Source organism: Prinia subflava, chromosome 13, assembly GCF_021018805.1.
Source record: "Prinia subflava isolate CZ2003 ecotype Zambia chromosome 13, Cam_Psub_1.2, whole genome shotgun sequence".
Classification (NCBI taxonomy): Eukaryota; Metazoa; Chordata; class Aves; order Passeriformes; family Cisticolidae; genus Prinia; species Prinia subflava.
The window spans coordinates 15,342,052-15,369,460 of NC_086259.1; the positions used below are offsets into that span (position 1 = coordinate 15,342,052).

The following is a 27,409-nucleotide window of genomic DNA, read 5'->3' on the forward strand; positions in this document are numbered from 1 at the left end:
TCTTCTTTCTTCTGTTTTTAAGCTCTCGTACACAATTACCCCTTTGCAGTAGCATGTGTCAAGTCATGTGGATCCAAAAGCTCTTTCCAGTATTTTATAAATGAAAAATTAAAAATCTCAGAAGCTTTAGCCCTTCCCCCTTTTCCTGGAGGCAGATGTTTTCATCAGATAACCTTTCCTTTCATCTGCTCTATTGTGGAAATACCTTTTACCTCAAAAAATATATATATATTAAGTAAAGTCCATATTGCTTCACCTTAACTTTACCTACAGTTACAGCAACAAAAATTATGAAGTGTTTTCACACATTACTGACAAAGAGATTTTTTTTCCTCAAGATGTGTCAGCTGTGAAAGCTGTTTTGAGCATCTAAATAAGTAAAATATGCATGATTAATATGACTAATAACTGATTAAAACATATTCTGTCACAAATATACCAAGGATTTTTGAGCATTATGGCTTAATGAGTTTTGAGAAGCTCTGTGCATTTAATTGATGTTGCCTTCTAAAAATTCTGAATTATAAGGCCAGAGTATTTAATTACATATACATTAAAATATATTTAGTCTATTTAGCCAAATGCTTTCTAGGGGAGATAATTAAACACAGAAGGCAGAGTCTGCTGGCACTTGGGTAGGGAAGCCTCACTGCTGGCCTGAGACTGGCCACGGATCTTAGAATCCAAAAATTTGTGTAACAGACTGAAAAGGCTGTATTTCTTTATTAGCTGTTCCCCCAGATCCCAGAGGATGTCAAAGTACATTAATTTCCATCACTGCATGGAATCTTTCAGGTCTGAATGGCAGCACAGCTGCTGGAGGGGCCTTCTGAATTCTGTTACAGCTCTATAATCTCTGGGCAAAGCAGTGAAGAGTCTTTGGCAAGGAAAATGCTCAAAATCTATGAGGTCTTGTATTCTTTGAATGGTCAACCGTGGTCCCAAAAACATTCTCCAAAGGTTTAGCTGTTTTCAATTGAAAATATTACAAATATGTGATAAAAGTAGTAATTGACTTTTTTGTTTGTTTTTTTTTGTGAGTTGTAGCTTTGTTTTTCAAACAAGTCCTTATTGTGTGCAAACGAAATTTGTATATTTACAGTACATGCAGAAACAACAAATTATTCCGTGGTTAGGAAAAAAATGAATATTTTTTTAGGTCTGGTTGTTTGTGACTGCATGTGAGTGTGTGTAAATAATGATTTGCTGCCAGAGTTTGAACAAGATGCACCACTTTGAGGCAGCAAATGTCCTTAGGTGGGCTGCTGAATGAAATGGATATTTTCATTGCTGCTGTCTCTTCTTAATTTCTGAAGGTGCAGGTTGATGTGGGGTTGTTTTGGTAGTTGTCTCCTCACCATATATGTAAGAAAAAATAATAAAGGGAAACCCATGACTAACGGATGTTTTCTGTTTAGTTCCAAATCAGTTGAGACCTCTTTTCCTTCTGCAAACATTTCTGAAATTGTCCACTGAAGATTCTAGAGAGGTAATGAATAATGATTGAGGGATGGCTGAGCTGTATGGCAGGATGCAGATGATGTATTGGGAAGGCACAGGAGCAGCTGCTCACAGCAATTCCCATGTGTGTGTTATGAAGGAAGAATCAGAACAGTTTCAGTCCACTCCCATTAATCTCTTAGAAGAGGGGCAAAAGTATTTGCTCATCAAGTGTCAAATCCTGCAAAGAAGTCCAGTAGGATGAATTGCAGAGAATTTTCCTTGCTTCTAGCAGTGGATCATCCATCAGGACTCTAAGTCCTGTGTTAGAGGCTTGCCTTAAAATGAAGCCTGTCTGACAAGAATCCACATTTCTGTCTGCTGGAAGTTGGCATTAAAGGTATTTTTGCTGACCTTTTAGCCAATAGTTTTAGAAAAAGGGAATTTAGACCTTAAGCATTTGTTTCCAAAATTCATTGCATTAAGCAGTGAGTTTTTTGTTTTTCTTTTACATTGAACAAGTAAACATTTGAATATTTTTATTCCAGTATTAGATTATGCATGGTTCTGAGTTTTCCTGCTGCTGTCTGAACCCTGACTTAGTGATTTTCTTATTGCTCAGTCTCCTGTCAGCACTGCTTGTAAGACTGAGGGGGATTTCTGGAGATGGATGTTTAATTCACCCATTTTCTGGAGAGCTATAAGCTTCTCTTGCCTGTTGGATATTCCCTTTGTGAGCCTAGGCATTCCCTCATGGAAAGAAGCACAACTTTCTAACTTTCAGAGAAAGCAGCCTGGGTGTTGAGGGTTATGGAGTGGAAAAGTTTGGTGGGCTGTGACTTTGCTTCTTGTGGAGGAGAAGTCACAGCTCTGCCTTCTTTACTGGCCGTGACAGAGGTCTACAGTTGCTTATGGGACTTTGGGGATATGGTGAGGCCTTTTCTGTTGAATTTCTGTGTAATTCCAAACAGTGTGAACTTTTCAAATCGCTTGAGAAGTGCCCCAGATGGTGTGACATTCTGCTTCATGGGAAGATTTGAAAGTATTCCCTTTGCATAGTCTCTGGTTAACTATTTCATTACGTTTGAAATGGGAGAACACCAAAGCCAAGAACTCTGTTGACATTTTGGTGGTGTTTGTTTAACCTCCTAGTGCACAGGCTACATTTGTTGAAAAATATTATTCTTACCTTTGCAAATCATCAGTAATTAATTCCCTTGGAAATACCTACTGCTGCACATAGCCAGCTTGGGAGGCTGCTGACAGATCACAGTTTTACATCAGGTGCTAACAAATTGATTATTAAATTTCATAACTAACTGATTTATAGCAACAATTTAATTTCTGTATCTCTCTAATGTATTCGCTTATGGTATTTTCAAATGGTGCAGAGGAGTTGGATTGCTTAGTTGCTTCTAATGGTGAATTGTGCACAGCATGTGAGATCTGAATGACTTCCCCAGTGCAAAGGTTGGTAAAGTATCAGAGGCTTTGTGAAGTGCACAGAATATAAGCTGCATTTCAGCTCGTGTATTCACATTTAAGATTGTCCTGGTTAATTCTACATGCTTTTTAGCTTTCACTAAATTGTGGGTACACTGACCAGCACGGGGAGGGTTTTCTGGGCTTGCAGTGTCCCTTGCAGTTGGAGCAGTGTGTTCCTGGGTCTCAAGCAGCAGTGACTGCCTGATATAACAGAGCAGATCCTGTCCAGGTCCCTGTGCCCACCCAAATGGCCCTGGTAGCCACGTGGGCTCCCTTGGTGGGGTGTAAGTCACTGCCTGAAGACATTTTAGATGCAAATTTTCATAACACTCTGCAGGGTCTTGGCTGTAGTGTTTCCAAAAATGTCTAATGGGTGGGTGTCATGGTTAGAGGGAGCACTGGTCATGTCAATACCAGGGGTAAACACCATGGAAAATTTCCTTTGCTGCTGACATCCTTTGTTGGCCTTAGCTGTGCCTTTGATGCAGAATTACAAACTATTTTAAACTGAGGGGTTTTTTTTCCTTGGGCTCAGGAGAAAGGCTCATGCAGATCCCAGCAATGTTTTTAATGAACTTGTGAAATCAAGGTCATAGTTCTGCTATCACTTGAAAATACTCCTGTCATAAAGCAAGGCTGCAGTGCCAGATGTGTGGTGTGAATTGTCACATATCTTAAAAATTTTGTCCCTGCATAATGATACGTTCAGTGACACAGAGCTCTGCACCATTGAGATTAGAATCTGTCATCTGTGGCTGAAATTCATAACTGCACCGTGGCTGTTACCCAGGTAATCTCATTCATTTCCTGGTGTGCAAATGGCCGGGTCACAAAAACTTAGATGACAATTTTCAGTAATTGGACCTTTGTTAGCAGCCTGACGAGAGACACCGATAGCTTAATGGATGTGGATCCAAATCTGAGGGGTGGCTTTTTTCTGAGCTGAAATGAAGCACAACATCACTGTCTATTCACACAACCCTTTAAGTTTCTTTTCTGTGGAGTTATCTAGGAAAAAATTCCTTTTTTAGCATTTAAAACCACTAGTGCTAATTAAAAATAAAGGAATTCTAAAAGGAAATCTGATACTTTTTAGTATAACTGTTTAAAATGTTTTTGTATTTATTTTTCTATTTCTTTACAGATTCTTTGTAATAAAATATTGTAAATAATGTTAATTTTACAGTCTCTTAAATCTGAATTACTTTTACTTTGAAAAAATGAGAAATGTACTTTGAAAAATACAAATCTCATAAAATAGACTGAAGCATAATTACATTTCTTTTATAAAATCCAATTAAATGACCTGAAAATTAAAAAATTACTAAATTTTATAATTTCATTGTTCTATAATCTTCTTTTTAATTAATTAAACTGGCGGATTTAGGCATAGAGTGTGTATTTCCCTTCTGGTAGTTATTGTGTAATTACTAATAATGAAGGATACTACAGCTTGGATAGGTGGAATATGTGAATCCTTTCTGTCTATGATTTGTTACTTCCTAGCGCACATTACAATCACCAAATAGAATGATGGCCTTTTCTAAAGTGTCATATTTGTTTTGGAGGGAATGGTGATGGTATTTTTGGTATTGCTGCTGCATTCATCTGCTGCAGTTCTCATACCAAAAATTGCATCTGTGTTGGAGAAACTTGCTCCTTTTTTTCCCAGCAGATGTCCAAATCTGTAAATTAATTCTTGCTAGAGCTTTTCATAAAGTCTCATAAGAGGTGATGAATCATCCAAAGTTCCCTGCCCTCTCAAGCTTCAAGCAGCTTTGTTTTCCTCTTGGCAGATGCATTTCAAAACAGGCAAAATGAACTCTGGTTTAAATAATTTTGATAAAAAGTGCCTCAAAAGATCTCAAGAGTGCCTCTGTTACCTTCTAAAGAATATGATCCTGCAAAACTCAGTGAATATCCTGCTTGTGCTGTGTTGAGTGAGGCTGCAAAGATCAAAGAGCTGCCTTTTTTTTTTTTTGCCATTTGGTTTGAACGGAAAGAACTTTGCCTTTGTAAAGACAGTCCCTGTTTATCTTCAGTTTCTTTTGTGGGTACAGTATGCACAGATATTCTGTGTTTGGGTGTCAGTGCCCAAAAGGCAAATCAGAAATCCAGCACTTCAGACACTGAGCCTCTCAAAGTGCACAGATGTTTCACTCTGCTTCTGGAGCTTTTGGTTAAAATTTTCCAAGCTGGCAAAGGAACAGATAATAGATTGTTAACTTCTTATTGAAGCATACTACACTGGTAACTTCCCAATGGGCTGGAAGTTGAAATTTATTTTAATAAGAAAATGCAGCCTACTCTTTATGTCCATCCTTATGCATTTCTTTCAGTATTTAACTAAAGGTGTGTTTGATTCCCTCTGAAATGTTTTTTTTTTTGAAAACTGAGCTATCAAAATCTGGTGCTTTCAAACATGCCTGAAAGAATATAATTACTTAGGTTTGTTTGACAATCTGGGGCTTCATGTTCCACATTATTTTCCAGAATTCCTTCTGCAGGTGCTCAGAGTTGCACTATACATGTCCTTCAGTCACGTGGGGAAAGGTTCTGACTCTGTGTCTCCTGCCATGCTGTGTCTGTAGGGTTGTGAGGAGGCACTTGAGAAGGACAGAGGACAAGCAGTTATTTGTCCTAATTGTGCTTCATTTATTACCTTCAGAATTAGAGTTTATATTGAGTGTTGATTTTGTCTCATGGGATTGCAGTAAAGACACAATAGGATGGAATAGGCTGAACAAACGTGACAGATCTTAATATCCTGCTGTTGGGACATCACAAATGTTAGTGCAGGAATTTTTGGCTGTCTTTATTTTGTGTGACTTTTCCAAATTCAGTATACCAGGGTGAGGGGTGCCAGTGCAGGCTCTCAGACCCGAAGTTTCAGCTCAGGTAGGGTTTGCTGAGGGCTGCTGCGTCAGGCTCTGACTCAAGGACAAGAACTCGCTGCCGGTGCCAAGGTTTGCTCAGAGATGATGCAATCTAGCAAATGCAGATCCATCTGAGGTCCGAGGACCAGAGACTTTGCTGTGTTTCGTAAGGGTTTGGAAAAAGACAAGAAAGAACAGAAAAGGGCGTTTGTCCTTGATCTTGCTGTGGAGGTTGGGAAGGCTGCAAGGTGTAGTATCCTGAGATTACACTGGAGACCTCAAGGAATTTGAAGTTTTCTGGACCTGTTTTTAGAATGACAGAGGTATGTGCCAGCCTAGGTGCTTTTCTAGCTTAGTTTGGTAGAATCTTACCCTTTCATTTCAAGTTCCTTTATTGTGGCATTTCTATTTAAACTGGGTTAGGTGAGTTCAGTGAGGAAGGATTCTGTCTCAAGCATCTCATATGTATTGTGTACAGATTTTCCACCAAAGATTACAGCTTCTGGAGAATGTTTTTATTTTTCTATCTCAGTCTTGCATTTTTTAACAGCATACTTGATCAGCTGCAGAAGTATAAAATGTGTACATGTGCCCTTTTGCATTATGTCTTTATTTCTTAATCCCTTGTCCCCTACCCATTGTGCAGGTGTCATGTACCCCATACAAGAAAGGGGTAGGAATTACTCCTCCCCTAGGAAAAGTTCCTTTTCTAAATGCTCCACATGGAGACAGTTTCCCCACTGGCAATTGGGAGAGCCAACAGAGTGACAGTGCTGTGTGGCATTTTGCCTTTTATTCTGCACCCTTTCTCCAAGGGTGTGTCACTGTGGGGCTCAGCTGGACCCTGAGTGGGGCTGCTGGAACCCACTGGAATCAGCTCCTTCCCACAGAAACCAGCCAGCCAAATCCCTCACACCTGCACCCCCTTCACACAGGGGTGCAATTACATGTATTTAATTGGGATTTCTTTGTCTTTTGATTTCTTTCAGGCCCCTCCACATCCTGATCTGCAATGCTGCCATGTTTGGTGCTCCCTGGTCCTTGACGGAGGATGGCCTGGAGTCCACCTTCCAGGTGAACCACCTGGGACATTTCTATCTGGTCCAGCTCCTGGAAGATGTTTTACGCCAGTCATCTCCTGCCAGGGTTGTCGTGGTGTCCTCTGAGTCCCACAGGTTGGTGAATGTGAATTTTGATTTTGCTTTAATCCTTAGAGCATGAAACAGTTTGGGCACAACCACAAAAGTTTCTGAAAATGAAGGTCCTTGCTCTCAAGTGTTTGCCTTTGAATAATCTTTTTAAAAATAGAAGCATTACTAATGCCTGTGGATGTTTCTGGATTTGGCTCTGTTGCTGGATAAAACATGTTCTAGTTTTATAACAGTATGTAGATATTTTTTTGATCGTTCTTTGTGTGAATGCAGATTTTCGCCGCCTTTCAGACCACTCATTGATTTTGTGAGGAGATGGAATAATAATTGATTAAATCTGAATGGCATGACCTATATTGATTTGTCATTCAACAACTTCAACATCTTAGCAAGAAGAATGTGCAGATATTTTAGCAGGAGAAACAATGCAATTAAAAACTGCTAGATGAAATCCAGTTGTTTTATAATGAGAAATTAGGGAATTCAATGCAGACATTAGCTGTATAATTGTAAAATGGGAAGTAGTGTAGTTAATACATATTAGAAATCTGGCTATGCCTCTTTTGGTGAATTTTTAAATTAAAATGTTAGATGCTCATCTTTTCTACTGCCAGGAAAAGTACAGTTGGCAAAAAAGATGTTGATGAGGTTTGCTTTATTTCAGATGTACTTGTGTTTTTGTGTTAATAACTGAAACAATGGTTTTGATTTAAATAAAGTTCCTTGTGCAAAATGAATGCCCCAGTTCTGAATTTTACTGGGCACAAACCACTTACTCCTTGCTGATTTAGTTCAAGGACTGCAGGATTAAGCCTATAACATCCAGCTTTAAACATTACTGTTGATTTCTATTTCACTTTTGGTCGTGTGTAGCAGGTCTAGCAAACTAAAAGGAAGAATGTGTGAGTGCCTTTTTTTTTTTCCCCCTGTCTTCATATTTCTGAAATGTTTTAGTGACCCAGAATGAAGCTTATTTTTTTTAATCATGTTTCCATAAAATGTAACCCCAGGGACCTGGCAGAGAGAGACCAGCCAAGGGTCGGGCTGAAACCTTTATCACTTCCACACACAGGGGCTTATGGTATAAATGACACACTGCAGATAGATTTACTTTTACCATTTTAAATTTATGATGGCTGAAATGAAAGGAAGCAATAGAAAATGCCAGTAATAATCCTCCCCACTGTTAAAAGACATGAAATGTCTAGTAATTAGGTGGTAACAAAATCTGGACATCCTTATCTTTGCAAATCACACCAGGTTTGTGAAAGCAAGTAGCAGAGTCCTGTTAGGAGTGAGGGCAGCTACTGCAGGGCAGGAGAGATAGCTCTAGAAATAAATCTGCCAACTCCAATCACTTGCCAGATGTGGAGGGCACAATGGGATATGTATAAATGAGCTGTTATTTAATGGAAGATTATGTTGAATTGTCAGCTGCTTGTTCCCCCTTGTAAGTTTGTATCTCTGATAGTATTTTAAATGACATCTTTGTTTTTCACTGCATTATGGGCTGTGTGTAACCAGGGCTCGCATCTCAGGACATCTTTATCTGTGTTTTTGAAAGCATTTTGAAAGTGCTCCTTGCTAAGTCAGAGAGATCAGCCAAGGTTTAGAGAGGCCTGTAAGGAAATAAGTAATGTTTGAATAAAATAATTAACTCAACTAGTAAATTTCCCATTTTCTAAGGAGTCCAAATAATGTCTTGCAGCTTATCTTATCACTTAGGCTGATCATTGTAAATAACTGTGCTTTCCCCAGCCCCCAATCTGTTTAATGGGAAGAAGTTTATGTAAGGAGTTAGTTAGGTATTATTAGGTAGTCGTTCTTTCTGACCTACTTGAGAACTCTGAGCCTTAAACCATGTCGTAAAACAGAAGTGTTGGTATCTAATTACTTCCATAAACCTTGACTGGATCTTTTTGCTGGAGTCAAGACCCCCCGTTAGGGGAAAAATAAAGTCCCATGTTTGCAGAAAATGCTATCCTGCACTGCTCCAAGGCAAAATATTTATTTGCCTCTTTGGTTCTTCGTTCATCTCTAGTTACTTCTCTTGATTCAGCACAAATGAATTCTGTTTAAATTAAGCTTTTGGGTACTTTAAGCACATCATATTAAAATCAGAATAATAAGTAGGTTGGCTTTCCCTCTGTCTTTATTTCTATGCTGTTAATTTGATTGTACAGCCCTTATTCCCCTGAATTCAGTGGGATTGACTCACATAAGTACACTTGCAGGACTGGACTCAAATTATGCCACCCTGTTTCCTCTATACAGTAACACACAAAGAGTTTTATTTATAGACTATTTTTGGTGTCATAAGTGATTACTTGCAGAATGAATATAGGAAATTCCTCCCAGAATAGTCCTGTTAATTTCAGAAATGTATTTTATCTAACTGAAAATTATGAAAGAGAAATTTTGTTGTTGAAATTGAAGGGCTAATTCTGCAAGAGACAGAACATCCTGGATTCCTCTTGAGTTCAAATACTGTATTGCTTTTCTCTGAGTGTATTATAATTCTGCTCACAGAATGAATGTAGAAATTCCAGCTGATCTCTTCATTTCTGGGCATGAGATGCAAAATTAGTAAAGATATTTTAAAACATTTTTCTAGTGTGTACTATAATTATGTTTATCCCTGTTCTCCCCAGCTGATTCTGAAAACTGAGTATTAAAAAGAGCTTGCTAAATCCTTTTTATTTTTAGTAGCTCCTCTGAATGAAACATAGATCTGTAACTAAATGTAGTATTATTTTCTAATATTAAGATATACCAGTAAATTAAATGAAATTGTAAGAATTGGGAGGAGAAATGTTTTATGGAAATTTCCTTTTCTTCATCTAAATATCTTTAGAACATTCACTACTTTGTTTCTTTTTTTTTTTTTTAATAACAAACAGCTGGTGTTTAATGACTCTGTCAGACCCAATTAAAAAACGTCAACTAGTTACTTTGATTTGTGTTCAGCCATGCCATGGGTATACTTAAAAACATTATACTCTGCCAGAACTCATTTTGGCTTTGTTTACATTTATCTTTTAAACATATAAGACTATTGATGGCAAGTTACCAAGGTTATAACCCCTTTATATTCATCAATTTTTAATCTAAAAAAAAGCTTAAGAGGCAGCGAGACTCATCCACAGTTACTTGAACACTTAAATGCAAGTGTGCTGTGCGTGAGCACTGGATGAAATGATCAGGAGATGGGAAGAAGGGGAAAAGATCAGGATTGCTCTGCTTTTAATGCAGAGTTATTTTATCTACATTATTTCCTCCAAGCTGATCATGCTTTTATGGATATATGGCAAAATCTGTTTGTTAGGGTTTTTTTTAAATTTTAAAATAAAGTGATTTGTAAGTTACGTACAATGCCTTTAAACTGTCAAAGTGTTTTCGGAGATGTTTTTGTTTATTGTTTGCTGTTTCTAATTATCCAATTATTTTACTGCCATATTATATGGGACTGCTCCTTGGGTCTCAGGCAATTTCCAGTAGATGCTTTCAACTGCTAAATAAGCTGTTGTTTTATGTTGGTTCTGGCCAGGATCTACTCTGCTGTCTACATTTTATGTTGCTCTTAATGAGAGCGAAATTAACTCTGGGGTATCTAAGGCATATTTACTGTTTTTCAGATTTACAGAAATTAAAGACTCCTCTGGAAAGCTTGATTTCAACCTGCTTTCTCCATCTAAGAAGGAATATTGGGCTATGTTGGCCTACAACCGCTCCAAGCTTTGCAATATCCTGTTCTCCAACGAGCTGAACCGACGCCTCTCTCCCCATGGGGTGACATCCAACTCAGTCCATCCTGGAAATATGATTTATTCCTCCATTCATCGTAGCTGGTGGGTGTACACTCTGCTGTTTACCTTGGCTCGACCTTTCACCAAGTCCTTGGTAAGTGAACGCCTTAAACTATTTTGTGCATCTTCATTTTTTCATATCGGGGGAGAAAAGTTGTAAAAATCCAGATGTATGCATCTGCCTCTTGCCTTTCATCACCATGACCCTGATTTTAATGGCAAAATCATGCCAAGACAGTGCTCTAGAAGAGGATTCTTCAACCACTTAAGATCTACTTTGTCAATCTTCTGCTAAGGAACCTTCTAAGCTGGAGTGCATGACCTTGTTTGAATATATGATTTTCACTGTGATTAACTACATCCTATGTCATAGGTGTGGGATAGTTTAGAGTTATTTCTGTGCTCAGGATACGTAAAACATCAAAAAAATTGCTTTGGCTTTTAAGTGGAATATGTTGACTGCATTTTTTATGTAAACAGATGCCCTAGTTAGAAAAGATACTACAGACATTATTAATGGCTGAGGGAAAGTGCTTTCAGTGGTAAAAGCACCTTCATTCATATTTAAAAAAAAGCAACAACCCAACAATTTTCTTGATTCTTACAAAGTGCTGATGACAATGGGTGTTTTCCATTTGTCTCCATTGGATTTTGGACTGGAACCATGACATAATGAAAGGCTATGCAGTTCTTCCATCGCCAAGGTTATGAGTCTTTATTATGTAAGAATTTGCAGCACCTCCAGCACTTGGAGAGGTTACTGTTATGCGTTGAAACTCTAAGCCAATTATTTATGAGGAGTCCAGAATATTTTTTAGGCAGAGAATGGCATTTACTTCACTGAAAACTTGCTTCCTTTAACCTTATAGACTGTTTCTTGTTCCTTTTTCACTGACAAGGAAGGGTGAGACTCTCAAAAAGAGGAGCAGGGAGAAGGAGTCTCCCTTGAATGTTTGCTTCTATGAATCAGAGAAATGAAAAGGTCCATACCCTTGCAGAATCTTAATTTCTACTGGGATAATGTGTGTGGAAAACACAGGGTGTTTAAAAAATCTGATTACGTGTCCATAAAAGAAAAATACTGGATCTTCAGTAAGACCTGTGGAGCAAAAATATAAATATGGTGTTGACCATGCGTCAGTCAGGAGAGCCCTCACACCTCCAACCTCTGCCTGCATTTTGCAGCCTGTACATCTGCAAAGCCTATTTATGTCCACAAGATTGATACGTGAATGCTCTGGCACCTTGGGACAAGTAATAATATCTTTCAACAGCATGGTTTTTTTGACCAGGACCTATAAAACCATGTCTCTGCTGTGTTAGGGATTGTTTGTAAAACAAATTCTTGAAGTTCTCCTGAGAATGTGTAAGTGAATGTTATCAAAATCCCATGAAAAGGATCCAGTCTGTGGACGTTTATGAATTGTTGGTTTTATTTACTCTGACATATTTTCACAAAGGGAACCTTTTGTGTTTATTACTCAGGGAATTTTATCCTCTAAGGGACAAAATAAAACACTGACGTTAATTTTGAATTCTTTAAAGGAATTGATAGATTTTTAAATAGTGTCTATTAATGGGTATTACATATAAGAGAACACAAAGTACAGGACAAAGACATCAGCACTAAACAACAGTGCACTGTGGTCCAACCCAAATCACTTCTGTTAAGTCCTTCATGTTTGTATTTCACTGAGGTTATTTGAATGTCACCATGGAGGGTATGGGCTGAGGTTAAGAATCAGTTTTACAACTCATATTCTGATATGAATTATGTTCCCCTGAACTCTACCAATGTTTCAATAGCCAGTAAAACTAGAAAAGTGCCCCTTCTTGGGTATGCAAACAAGCTGAGCTGAAATTCTCCACATCATCAGTGTAAGAGTTTCTATTTTAAGGCTTGTAGGGAGCAAACAATTTGCTGCTGCTGTTTCTATTTTAGGGATTCTGCTGTTACCAACCTGGAATAGACTTGGTTGGGGATCTTTTTCTGGGCTTCCTTTCTGTGTTCCTGTGGCAGCTCACCCTGGAGTTTAGATGTGTATTTTGGTCAGAAAGTTGGGAGTGATCTCAAAGCTTTACAGCTGCAGTCCCAAGGTGGTGAGCTGCTCGTTCCTGAGTTTTCCAAGGATGTCTGCATTGCACAATGCAGCATGATGCAGCAGCATTTAAAGCAGTTTGAGCTGAGCTGGGCCCCTCACTGGAACTGAGCTTGGAGACAAGGTTGTGTGGAGAGAGGGGAGGTTTGGCTGCCCAGACAAGGAGCCACACAAAAGTGCCTGGACCTGTTTTGATCTCTGAGGCTGTACCTTTAGCTGCTGCAGCATTTTGGTGTGTGGAGAGGCTAATCCTTCCTGGAGCCTGTTTGAAACTGTGCTGTGTCCTGATCTATTTGGCTGCTGGAGTCTGCATAGATGCATGAATATATTTATACACATATAGAGAAACTGCAGCTTACACATACCTGATTCTAAGGCCTTTCTGTATTATTGGGGTATTCAGGAAGTAGTTTGAAGTAGAACAATGGAAACTGAAAACTGTTCCTTTCTTTCCCACTCATCTCTTTTCAAAATCTAAAATCCACAAGGATTTCTACACAGAAATTTAGAAGAAGAATTTTGCAGAAAGAGATAGTTGCAAATAAATTACCATTTTATTATTGAAGTAACTGTAGCCCTATTAATGTCAAAAGGACTCTTTTTTACTTACCACTAAATAGGTACTCACTAAGTTGGAGATACTTACATTATAATTAAATGTCAATTGAAACAAGGGGCCACTGTAAAAAACAAATTGGAAGAGAAGCTCTGAAAGTAACTGTGTAGGCCCTGCATATATTTAGCTGGTTTGATCTAAGGCGCTAGGGTTTTGGTTTTTTTTCTTCTTACCTCTTCTACTTTCTTCTCTCTTTCCCTCTCTCTTTAAAAAGTGACTCAAGTAAAGTTTGAATTTTTTTTTTGTCTTAAATGGCAGTCATTCAGAACCCATCTGATTTGTCATTATTTACATATGAGACTAAAATTATATATATTTATTGTAAGTTTGGAGCTTACATTGAGAGTGGTGTCTGGTGTCACCCCCAGGTGATTTTCAGTGTACAAGGGCATATAAAATTATAAGCAGAGTGCCATTATCACACACTTGTGATAGTCTTACATAGACCCAAATATTTTTGTTGGCAGGTAACAGAGCAGAAAGAGTATCATGTGTTAGAGTAGCAAGAGCTTAACAGATGTTTCAGTGAGCTGAATTTTCAAATCCTTGTACATTAAGAAATGGCTGGGCTTTGGGGAAGTTCTGAGACTATTGGGTTACATTTCCTGTTGCAGTGCAAAGCCAGCCATTGTGTTGGAGTTTTAGCAGATGTGTTACCCCCTTTTAATGGCTGGGAGTAAAACATTGGTTCTGTTGGTGAGATATAAATTACATTTATAAAAGCTCAACTTGTCACCTTTAAAAGCCAGTTAGAAGTAGTAAGACAATTCTGCTCTTAATTTTTCACTGTGTGTGAGACTGATGCTTGAAGCGCTCTTTGATTTCTCCCTCCTCCCCCAAAGATAGTAACTTCCCAGAACTGGATTTTGTATTTAAAAATTGAGAGAATTGTTGAGAGCTATAAGGAATATTTCTAAGGGCCCCGAAGCCTTCTGCATGTCTAATTTTTATATAAACCCAGGGGTGTTTGAGGCAGTAGCCCTGTATTGCAGTGTTCATACAGGCAGGAGGAAACCCCAGTGCCTACAATGGCTTCACTGGGTTTGCTTTTGCCATAAGTTGGAAGTGTCTAAATTTAAATTTCATGTCATGATTTCCATGCACATCTAACATCAACTCAGAAATGTTATTATGGCAAGAAATCAATTTGCATCTACAGGAGTGACTGCAACCTAATGATCACATCTGTTTGCTTTTGAAAGGAGCCCAAGAGAGGCGCTGCAGCCTCATCACCTCTCTGCTTTCTCCCCTGTCCTTTGCTGAAGAAGCTGGAATTACCCTTGGAGCTGGGGTTAGAATTCCCTCTCCAAGCAAACACTTTTTGCTGTCCAAAGATCTGTGTGGGCTGTGTTGAGTTGATGTTGGCTTCCAGTTCTGAATTCACAGTTCAGGCCAAATTCTGCCCTCAGCTGTGCCTGTTCAGCCCCATGGGCAGCCCTGGGCAGGGTGGGGATGAGTGTCCCAGCACAGAATTTGGCCTCCATTTCCTTCCTTCAGACACTCCTGAAAATGCACTGGGGTTTCTTGAAAAGCAAGAGGCTGCTCTTTTTGAAAGGAGCCTCACAGTTCAGGTTTGATCAAAATGAGTTTATTTTCTCAGACTGAGTTCTGGGCAGCAAGTGAAAGAGGATGGGAGAGTGAAAGGGAAAAAGCCACCTGCTGGATATTAGCAGTTGTAGAGAGTGAATAAATCACATGTGCAGTTGTCCTCGTTCATGGATTAATGCCTGAAGTGTAAATGTCTTTAAGAGACGCTAAGCCACAGCTCTCCTTTTTAACATGCAGGTTTGTGGACCTTACCTCCAGTACCATGGAGGGACAATTATTTTATTGAAGCCTGATAGTGTGTGCTTCCTTGCACAAAACTCCACTTTAAAATTGACTCAATTGAGTAAAAGGAAAAAAGGCTTATGTGGAAGAACATTTAGATTTCTTGTAATAGGATAGCAAAGAGATCCCTCCAAAGTAGTTGTTGATCATTTTGTGTGTCCTATCCAGCAATAAAATGTAATATAAGCTAGTTTATTATCAAGCTTACATTTAACTGATACATATTTTAACTTGCTGCTAAAATAAATGTAGCATGAAATATAAGGGCAAATTAAATTTGTCCCCTGTAACCTACACCAGAGGAATGGAAAGTCTCTATGGAAACCTATTCCTGTGCCAAAGTGAACAGGTCAGGATCTCAGTGACCAGAATGGTGCTCAAGGGGATCATGGCCATGGAATTTGCTGTGTCCTGCACAGCCCCATTGCTGTTTGTGGAGCAGCTCTGGTTTTGTCCTGTAATTTTGTGGAGAAAATAAGGAATTTCTTCCTCTCCATCCCCCAGATCCTTGCAGAATTTCAGAATGCTTTGTCAAGTATGTGGGCTGCAAGGCAAGGAAATATTTGGTCCTTGATGTTTTATATTACATGTAATTAAATTAAAATTTTAAATGAAAAATTATGTTTTCCCTATATTTTCAAACTGAGAAAGCTGTTTCTTATTGTTATTTCTTCTCTTTTACTCACCATCACTTATGGAGCTAAAGTGCACCTGGAGTGCTGTGGAGTCTCTGAGGTGCTGTGCAGCATTGATCTGCTCAGAATGGATTTGAGAAACCATAAGGCAGGAAATTTCTGTTATATTATGAGTGTTGAGGTGCTTGGGTGAAAGGAATGGTGTTGCACTCTGATAGAAACAGCTTAACAGGATGTTCAGTTTTGTGGGGGTTTTTTTGTCCATTTACCTCTGTTTTTTTAATGTCATCACTATACTCAGTATTATGAATTTGCCTCATCCTTATGGTTGGGTTCTTGAGGTCTTTTTCATACTGAAACATCACGAGTTGTGTACTTTGCTCAAAAATTGATCAACTACTGCAACAACTGAAAATAAGGAAGGCTTTGATTCTCCATGGGTCAAGATGACTAAAATTAGAACTGTGAGATTGAAGAGATGGTAAAAAATTTTTTTAAGGTATTAGGCAGTGAAATTCTGTAGTTCTGGGTCTTTTTTGATTTTTGCATTTATTTTACATTTTGCTGTACAGATATTCTCTTTTTTGATGTCAGTTATTCCAAAAAGGTGTGGAAGTTTGTGGGGAAAAAGGGTTCTCTTAGTGGGAATCAGTGTTTTCACAGTGCATGGTTTTATTCTTTTGTCAAAGAAGAAAATAGCTAATAACAGCATTAGAAAATCTTCCAGATTTATATGTATCTCTGGCCTCCCTTCCTTCTGACTGATTAGGAAAAAGGTCTCTCTCAAAAGTAGGTCTGTGCTACTTTGCTGCATAAACACCACGTTAAAACTCTGGTTCTGTGCGGCTTTGTGACACTTCTGGTTTTGTGGCCACACACAAAAAATTTTCTTGTGTAGTTCACATAAATCTAATATTTTTTGACAAGCATTGCTAAGAAAACAGCAAAAGAATTTATCATACAGCTTTGTTAAAAATAATTGGGAAGGAGAATGTAAGAGAAAATACACTGCAAGGAACTTTGAATGCATCACATACTTGAGTTGTAGAACCCCAAAACTATAAACATGCATGTTCATGTGCTTTTTCTGGCTTTAGCCATCAACAGCAACTTTTGCTGGGAATAATCTAGTTTGAAATTAAGTCTTGATGATTTTTTTTTTTTAAAGCTGAAACAGATTGCTTCTGTATTTCATGCATTTCTTTAGTGCTAATGTGAACATATGCCTTAACTTGGGAAAGTGGCAGCAATGGTCTGAACCACTCGTGATATTTTCTGCCCTAGATCTTAACATATCTATGAACTGAGGTAGTAATTCTATCTTTGCTGCTGCTCTTCCTTTGTCCACTCCTAATGTGCCCTCGGATTATGCTAGATATTGTTATATGAATAATTTTAGGAAGGTGTGGTAAACAAAAGGACTTTCCTAGAATAATGCTGTCCTTTCTGCCTAATCTTTGTGACCTAGTGAGCAGTGAAAATTGGTGCTTAAAGACCAAATATGAGTGTGCCCAAAGTCCTGCACTGATTTTTGCTTTGTGGCACTCCAGATCCCAGGGGGTTCCCTTTGTCACCCCAGGTCCTTCCAGCTGCTGCAGATGAGGCCACTCAACCCTCCCTTGACCTCAGAGTTTCTCATTTGTGAGCATGTTCAAGGCCACTTACACATTTTGTTCTAAACAAATATACAATCCAGACCTTCTTAGTTAACCATAACTCATGGGATTATTTATTTTCTTTAGTAACCAGAGAGTAATAGAGATAAAACTTTTATGAATAACTGTAGTCAAAGCAAAGTCAGTGTGCTGTGGTTCTTGTTCCAGTGAACTGCTGCATTCTAGAAAGATAATCTCAAATATTCAGTGATAAAGTTTGGGTTTTAAATCACTTTTTGTAGAAAAATTGTCCCTAAAAAGTCTTTTTTGAGGGTTGCTCATCCTGGAGGAGGCCTTAATATTTGCAGTACCTAAAGGAGCCCCAAGGGAGCTGGAGAGGGACTTTTTACAAGGACATGGAGTGACAGGACAAGGGGGAATGGCTTTAAACTGATAAAGGGCAGCTTTGTTTCCCTGTGAGGGTGGGGAAGCCTGGCACAGGTTGCCCAGAAAAACTGGATGTAGTGATGATCCACACATCTGAAGTTCAGCAAAAGAAATATTTTTGGATGAGTGTTAGTTTTTGTTTCTCTGACCCTTAGAAGTTAAAATCCTGAGCCCAAAATTAAAACGGTAGATGGTAAAAGTAATGAAGTTACATAATTGAATGTTGTTGGTCCGTGTCATTTCGTGATCATAACTCACAGAGCAATATAAATTCTGTGGATTCTAGAACATGGTTTATCTTTCCTCACATTTTTTTTTCCAGGTTTCTATTCATGAATGGACAGATGTTCAGGAAACCCCAAGTTTTTATTGGCTCTGGGTAGAATAGATGAAATATGAATTTTTATTTTTAAAAGAATGTAGTGTAGATCCTGTGTTATGAAACTATCATTTAAATACTATTTCTTAATTGGACAATGCAGTGCTTAGTTACCTTATTTCCCTAGAACCCCTTGGATATCTGAGATGCTTTATTGTACCATGGTCTTTTCATTTCTCACTCTATCATCTTTGAAGAGGTGCCATACCACTTTAAACAGTTCACCAATCAGTTTCAGATGATGGATTCTCTTTAATCATTTACATCCAGAGAAAGTCAAATATTCCTTAGGAAGCCAAAGTAATCTAACAGAATGTATAGTGTTTGTGCAGCTGGATATCTTATTTATTTGAAGTTCTCAGGGAAATCTCTTCTGACTTTACAAAAAAGATGGAAGAGTAAACAGCACCAGTGTCCAAGTAATGTGAGCTAGAAACTCCCTTCTTTTAGAGAAAAGTCATTTAAAAAGTGCATTTGCAAGATCCAAAAATAATAAAGTATATCAAATGCAGAGTACTACATAATGTTTTTTCAATATTCTTACTATTTTTACATGTGTGTATCTATATGTATGTATATATGTGTGAATGTACCTACATATCTATCTATAGAGATGAAAAATATACTTGAGTCTTTAATATAGTTCATATCCCTGGATTAGTGAACACAATTAAGAGTCTGCTTTCCTGAAAAAAAATGTTCACCTGTTTTGTTTTTTACTGTGTGACATGACATTTATCATCACGTTGGCATTCCCTGGACACAACTGCATAACTGAATTAACCTTCCTAAAAACTTCCTTCCAGGAAAGCTATTGAAAATATACATGTATGTACAGAAATATGAATATTTCTAGACTTTTGGGATGTATCCCACTGTGATGCTGACAGGGTTTCTAATTCCTGTCTGTTGGACATATAGATGTCTATTCCAAAGTTTGTTATATACATGTAGGTATCCTTTTTTTCCCTCCTGAGGAAGATGAGGGAGAACTTGCTGCGGTGATTTGTATGATTTCCTTATGATAAAGTAGCAGATTTGCACTCATTCTATTCAGGGGAAAAGCAGACATAATAATGATCCAATTCATTGTGCTTAATTCAGTGTAAAAATGCACCATAAATGATACAAGACTTACTAGTTTTACAACAATCTGTATGAGGATTTGTAATTAGAGAATTTCTATATTTACTTTAGCATTTAAAATTTCTTCTGACACTTAGAATATTTGAGTCATTTGGATTTTCCAACCTCTTTATTCTACTGTTTCTAGGAAGTTGTTAGAGTAGTAGCATCCACCCTATTTTAGCAAGGAGGATGTCAGTAAATATAAACAGCACAGTCAAATTCCATCCATTATTTTAGTGACAACATGTTTTTGCAGTTATTAACTATCACTATGGATATAGCACAGTCTTCATTGCATGCCAAAAAAATCTATAGAAGGTAGTTGAGGAATTTTATTAATTGCAAAAGCATCACCTTGAAATAAGATAAAGATAGCAATGTTGGATGATGCATCTTAAATAAAAATAAAGTATTTTTTGATATATAGAGAGAATTGTTTGTCTTGAAAAACAAGATCCACTTGTCCCAAACATGCAAGATTGATTTGTCAGTGCTGTAGATTTCCATCTCTTATACTGTCTTAAGGGCTGATATTTCCAAAATGGAGTTGAGCAGACATAAGAGTTGAAACTCACTGTGAGCTTGTTTTCAATGTTTAGTCTCACCATTCTCATTTCTTTTCTTTCTCATAGATGGGTGTGCATATCCAAGTAACTGGTGAGACTCCTAACTGGTTATGGAAGCGTTTGCTCAAATGTTGAGCACCAGACTTTATGTGGAGGGAATAGGTTTGAAAATCCTTGTGCTGATCTGGCACATTAGCACTGATTTGTCTTTGAATGTTGTACCTGCTATTATGCAAAAAATATTGAAGAACACTTCAACAAGGTAGAGCATAAGAATTGGAAATACTAGGATTAAATTTATCACTTAAGTTCAACACTCTTGAATGTAGGTATTTTTCTTAGGATTACCTTGTCTCTCACTGTAATGTATTAATGAATACAATTACGTTTTTTTCTTTTTGTGAGAAAATTGGAAGCACAATTTCTTTCCACTGAACAGCATTACTATTAAATTGTTGTCCTGAATTGTCAAACTTGCATTATGATGAATGCTACCAGTACAAGAAAACTAATTTAGCACTTCAAGTAAAACAACTGTCTTGGCAATTTTTTATGATAATGAATTTGTAACAGTGTCATTTAGAATCTGATTGTCTACTCACGTCAAGTAGCTCATCCCATCCCAAATAGTGTGGTTATCTAACAGGATTAATTATGGAGCAGTGGCATGATCTGCAAAATGATATTATTGACAGCCAGGCTTCCCATGGCAGAGCAATGTCCTGCCTTTCCAAGGCAAAGGTCTCAAATATCTCAAATATCAGCAAGGTGGGCACCTGAAAAGTCCTTTTGTGTTTCCTCTTGTGGATCACTGGTAACCACTCTGCTTGTAATATCACAACTTAAATGTAAAAAATTAATATTATTTTCTTCATGCATAACAACTCTAAAATAAGGGTTTTCCGGGAAATAAATTTATTTTTGTTTGTCAAGATATTATGAGTAAACAGAAGTAATTTAACTAGTTCTGCCAAGGAACGAGGTGTTACCTGAACTGAATGAGCTACATTGGTTGCATTTGATGAACTACTATGTACAAAGTGAGCCTCTCTCTTGGCTTTTGCAGCAAAAGTGGTGATTTTGTGAGAAAAAATGATGTGTTGACTTCTTCCATTCCCTTGATGAGATATATATGTCAATTTTCAACTTTTGAAGGAATTATGGCAGAAAGTATCAACAAAGCTGTCAGTTCCTCTTGTGATATATATTTATTGTCTGCTTTTTGGCTTTCTGTTTCTAAAGGAAATGTTTTCATATAGAACGTCTCTTTATCGAAACAACAGCTGAGCTTACTTTTGGTGATGAGGTGAAATTTATCATTATTGAATTTCATATGTGCTTATTCCATAATCAGTAATGTGGTGTTTTAAATGGTCTTCAGCTTTAGAAGGAAAAATGTTCTGCTAATGTTCATTGTGTAAACAGCTGAAATAATGCTGATGGAAAAATGATAGTTTTGTTTGAGGTAATCAAATGTATAGAATTGAGTGAAGAATTTGCTGTTTCTTCTGAGTTTTCAGATGGTGACCATTTTTCCTAAATATTTATATTGGGATTTTCTTTTTCAACAGAAAAATGTATGTTTTGAATGGATTCAGATAAAAATGCTTTATTTTTTTCATATTTTCTTCCCCTCTCTCCCTCCCCCCATTGTGTCAAAAACTAGAGAAATAATTCCCAATTACTACAAACAAGTCGTTGGATTTCAGGGGGGATCTTCAGTCTCATAGGTGGCTGTTTCTAAAATTTCCAAGTGTGGTCATGAATAGATTGATGGAAGCTGTTTCCCAGTTTTTATTGCAGTGAATCTTAATGGATGCCAATTAAAATATATTTACATATGTACTTACATTTCCCACCATAACGTGGAGCCTATAACATGATTTATACTGACAGATACTGATTGTTGTTTAATTCTTCCTTTTATCCACACACTTTTGAATTATGAATTATATCAATCCTTAAATCTTTGTTTGTTTTAGAGTGGGTTCTCTCTTTTTTTTTTGCCTCTTGGCACACCATATATGCACTAGCAAGTGCTCGCAGTTTCAGCTGCATTTAAGGAAATATTGTTGTAAGGCTTTTATGTGCTGTACTTCAATCAGCTAGTGCCAGCAGTATCCCAATAGAAAGACCCTCAACAGACCATTTTCAGCATTTTGCTGCAATTAAACTCCTCTGGTTTTAGCCCTCAGGCAATTTAGTACCTTTTTACATATGCACATTATGAACTTTTGACCAGGGCCTGGTAGTCATATATTAGATAGCAGCTTTTGAAAGCAGACTTAACAAGTTCCTCAGAGTATTACAGCCAGAGTCAGTTGTGGAAAAGGTAATTTAACCAACTTGCAGTGAGGCCATTCAGAATCGTACTGATGATCCTAAATATGTCTTTTTTTTTCTCCTTGTTTCCTCTGGAAGCTGGTAGCAAGAGCTCTCAAAGAATGTGATTGATCTTTTATTCAGTAGCTAACGAGGGCTGTGATTCTATTAGTGCTCTACAAGGCAGGGGAACAGTGATTTAATGAAGTGTCTGGCGAGCTGGTCATAGATTTATCCTGTTGTCTCTAATTTGCAGCGCCGTTGTGAGCGCAGAAGAAGCTGCACTGGCAGTGCCATTAGGCAGGTATTTCCTGAGCAAATGCTTGTAAGGTCGGGTGTAGTTATGTGGGAAAGGCAATGGCTCAGCCCTCGCTGTCTGGAGATGACAGCAGCTGTGCCGAGCGCTCGCTGGAGCGGAAAGGGAGGATCAGAGGTCCGGCTGCGAGCCCCCCTCGCCGAGCAGGAGCAGATGAACTGCCAGGGAGGACTAATAGAGTCATAATTGGCCATTAGAACTGCAAAGGTGCAATAACATCTTAATACAAACTGGCTGGCGCCAGACCTAGTGCCAGGTGCTGGGGAGTTCCGTGCTAGCCTGATCTAGTAAAGCTCCTTTTTTTTTTTTTAATTCTTAAAAAATGAGGCAACGTGTTCTGATCGCTGCGGTGCAACAAAAATATGAGAACGTCAGAACCTGAGCTGCTTTAAAGTGACATTAATGTCTTCAGTACATTTACATCGGCGTGTAACCTGTCAGTCCCACTCAGAAACAACACGCTAAAATTTGCCATGTAGCTATAGATAAAATAATATCCTAAAAATGCTTTGGCTTTCACTTAATTAGTGCTAAATAATGCATTTTATTTCTGTCAGCCAAAGGCCACTGAATTTTTGTCTTGTTTTTCTTTGCTAACCTGAGATGCTATTCTGGAGATGCCTGTGGTGTTGCACATCTTTATTGCAGCATTGTTTATTCGCAAACCTCCGAGTCCAAGTTAGCCAAAGGCAACCATTTTCAGACAGAATTTTTCTTTGCATGAATTGCTTGGTAATTTGAGAAGGAAATTATGGTATGGTTTTATACATTGTCAAGGAGATCAGTCAAATATTTCAATCCAAAAGTACTATTGCAAAGTAATGAAGCAGATCTCCTGTGTGTGGTTCTGTCCTAGGCAGACAGAAACAGTAGATGAATACATGATTTTTGATATTTCTACGGCAATTCCTGGTGGCAGCTGGAGAATTCCCATGTAGAAAAGTGGTAAAAGCTGAGAATTAGAGAGTAGGCAGAGATGACATCGTGGGAGTTTGTCTACTTTGTGTAGGTTTCAAGCTGAATTGGGATCTCAGCTTTGTGTTCCAGGCTCTGTGCATAAAGGGTAAAGAAAAACTTCTGGGCCAAAATGCATCAAACCTGTTTTAAGGGAAACTGCAAAAATCCCTTGTGCAGTGGATGAAATGTGGATCTTGGCAAACAGCAACAGCAAGGAGACAGCACCATGATAACTTGTCTCCTTATGTAATTACAGCACTTGCACCACCAAAGTGCTGTCATTGTGCTCAGATGGATGATTTTATTTTTGAAAACTAAAATTTTTTCAGTTGCATGAGCCCTTGAACTCCTGTGAACTTGACACCCCGTGAGATGTCATCTGGAATCCCTGTTAAATATACAGACACAATTAGTCTAGAAAAAGAGATATTGGGCTTTTAAATGAACAGCAAGAGGATTTAAAACAGTAAGCCAAACTTTCTAATTTCCTAATATTGACACTTCTGTCCCTCACAATCTTATTATAGTATTATTCTCTGCTGATCTACCATTTCATCAAAAAGTCTACAATGGAACTAAAAATCTAAGCCTTTTAGCCCATAGATCATTGCACTTGGTAAATGGCTTATTGTAGATTAGATAATGTGGTTCATAGCACATCCAAATCAATAAAAAGCTAGTCTGAACGTAGTAAAGTGCTCTCAGTCTGATTCTTTTTATTAAGTATGTCTGCCATGAGCAAAGTGAAAATTTTAGTCTTTTTGCTTAACTTGATGTAAGAAATAGACATTGTTTAAATTTCTGCATGGTTGTTTTCTTTCCTAGAGATCTGTTCCGTAGAATTTAGGGGGTTTTTGAGTCAAAATTAAATATATGTCTGAAAAGTGATGCTATATTGGCAAAATTCAGAGCCCAGTGGTTTGGTGTTCCCAATCATCCCATGCTGGAAATGAGCCCCTAGATCTCACATTTGTCAGATATTCAGTGGTCTCTGTGAAATAAATTATTTTATGGCTGTTCTTACAAAAATCACCAGCAGAAACTCTCAACTTCTGCAGCAAATGGAGGTGGAGAAATGTGAAAGAAATATTTTGAAGGTAGAGTGAATGATTCAATACCAAATGAGGACTGGTGTTTTTATCTAGGGTAGGAGAGGCCCAGGATTCATTAGGAATCTGGGGCTGAAAGGGAGGAGGTGATGGTTCCTTCTGCTTTATCCCATGAATGATCCTGGGTTTCTCAAGGGGTAGAAATATCAGAAGGGTATTCTTATTTATCCAGGAGAGATCGAGGAGGCTGATATGTGTGTGTTAAGGGTGAACAGATATGGAGAGAGTTTTTACCCCTCTCAGTGGAGTTATGATTGGGTCCTGGAAGAATGGTGGCAAAAATAGTAATTAGTGGCTCTCTGCTTCTACTTTCCACTCACTCTCATCCATTGCAATTTTTTATTTTCCTGTGTACATCCAAGGTCTGTCCTGCTGAGGGAATGCTGAGCTGCTGAACCAGGTCAAGAGCTTGTCCAGGTTTTGCAGCTTGGCTAAAAAGGGGTTTTAAAGCTATATAAAAAAATCCAGTGATTAGTTTGGAATTTCTTGCAAACAATCAAGTCAGATAAACTGTAATTGGTTGCAGAGAGATGCTCTTAACTTACCATTCTTTGACCGTGTTATTGACCAGTATGTGTTCACCCATGTTATTAATAATTTATCCTTTGAAAAAATCTATGTGCATTATAGCCTTTGATCTCAGAAATTTCAAAGCTGAACATGCTATTTCCCTTTTTCTTTTGCATTTTTTTAAAGAAATTTTAATAGAGAAGAGAACGAAAAATAATTTTTAAACTTTTTTTTTCTTTTTATTTTGGTGGGAGAGTTTCCTACTGACACCCATCCCTGGTAATGAGAAGTGTACATTAATACAGTAAGAATATATATGAATAAAAAAAATCAAGGCAAGCTTGCTGTACTTTGCAGATGAAAAATGTTTGAAAACAAGACTTAATGCATCTAGTAGATTAAAACAGAAATTAAAGACTTTAGAGTAAGAAGAGATCAAAGGCTGTCTTTTCATTGTTCTTTTTATTGTTTATTGACTTCAAAAAGACTTTTTAGTTTAAGCTGACTTTAATGTCTCTTGAATGCTCTTTTGTAAAGTGACTTTGAAAACTCACGGATAATGTCTTCATTAAGTGGGAAAAAATCTTGGTAAAAATATAACTGTGACTTTGCTTTCATTATAATAGGAAGAGATAACACTTTGCTTAATTAAGGTCTGTTTTCCCTCTGTTCAGAATTTTACGACCATTTTTTCCTTGAAATTAGTGCTGATAAAAGCTTGCAGTAGACATTGCTAAACTGAAACTCTTAGTTTTTCAGAGGAGTACAGTAATGTGAGTTCTCTGTCTGTATTTGTTAATCAGTTAATCAGGATGTTGTCTTGTGTATGCAAGCTATTTTAGGAAACAAAAGAAAAAACAGAACCCAAAAGCATATTCAAGTTGTATTGATTCTTAAATAAAGCACTGCCTCTTGTGTTGTTGGGAATGTTAATTTAGAGACTTTGTGCTCTCATTCTGTTTCCAAATGTCTGTGTTTTTCTCACCAATCCCTGATGACTTGATGTATTTGGATTATGTTAATACCTGTATTAATAATGACAGTAAAGATCACAAATCTATGGAGGCAAATGATAGATTAGGAAAGCCATGCTGAATAACTTCTCTGGGGAGTAGTGTGTACTTTCCACAGTATTTTGAGGTTTAAAAAAATGCACTTGAGGGATAGGACTGCCTTGGCCTTCTCCCTCCCTGCAGTTCTTCTTTTTCTTATGGTTTTGTGAGACTCAGTTCATGTTACTTTTAGATGGAATGGGAATGATCATGGTTTCAGGAAATGCACTCCATCTTTTGAAATAATTGAGATACATATTCAATTTTGGTTTGGTCCTCACTTGTCTGTAACTTTGGTACAATAGGTTGAGCAATTTCTGACATAGGTTTAGAGTGCAGCTCCCATGTCTGTTACTCTGGGGATGTTGGGCAGTTGTTGTGATGGAAATTTTATGATACTCACCCTTCCCATCCTGTGTGTTTCTGCCAGGGCTCTGTGTGCAATTCTCGGGCAATCTGCTTGGCTCTTACTGAGGATCAAAAGATTCTGATTTACAGTCTGCAGAAGTTGTTTGCAAGACCTTTTTACATACTTAAAAAAACTCAGCAACTCCTTTCAACGTGATAGCTGAGTTTCCAGAGTTTTTTAATGAGAAATGTGTGTTGCATGATTTCTGTAACTGCCTAACCTTATGTCAGCTTTAAAGGAGATTGGCTTCAAAAGGAAAACCAAAGCTACACTTGTCTCCCTTTGCGTCCATTCATAGCTAGGGACAGAACTGCAAAGCTATAGGCTGGCCTTATTTTTACTGACTTTCAACTGTGATACAACTATTAGGAATCTTATGTCCAGTCCAAAAATGAGGCACGAGGCACTGGAAGGGGCATCTTTGATCTAAAAGCCACACTGTGTTAATTTTGACACTGTTGCTAATGTTATTTAAGGATTGGCTTATAATTTTCTTTTACTTTGTTTTAATGTGGGCAACCACATTTTGGATTTGGTGACTCAATATACAACAGCTCCATTTTGTAGACTCTTACTAGTTTTCATATTCATACATTTTTTGCAGTATCACTATTTTTATGGCACAAATGTTTTTTAAAAGTGTAATCTTTGTGGGTGGTTTAGAGGCTCCATTACCCACTG

General features: G+C 37.7%; 1 protein-coding gene across 1 annotated transcript in view; it reads left to right on the forward strand.

The window, feature by feature from the left end:
- WWOX (WW domain containing oxidoreductase) overlaps nucleotides 1-27,409 on the forward strand; it is a 473,253-nt gene that overhangs the window by 98,791 nt on the left and 347,053 nt on the right. Inside the window, exons 7-8 of the mRNA XM_063410336.1 lie at nucleotides 6,791-6,976; nucleotides 10,588-10,852. Coding sequence (XP_063266406.1) covers nucleotides 6,791-6,976; nucleotides 10,588-10,852 — 451 coding nt within the window. The remainder of the gene's footprint in view (nucleotides 1-6,790; nucleotides 6,977-10,587; nucleotides 10,853-27,409) is intronic.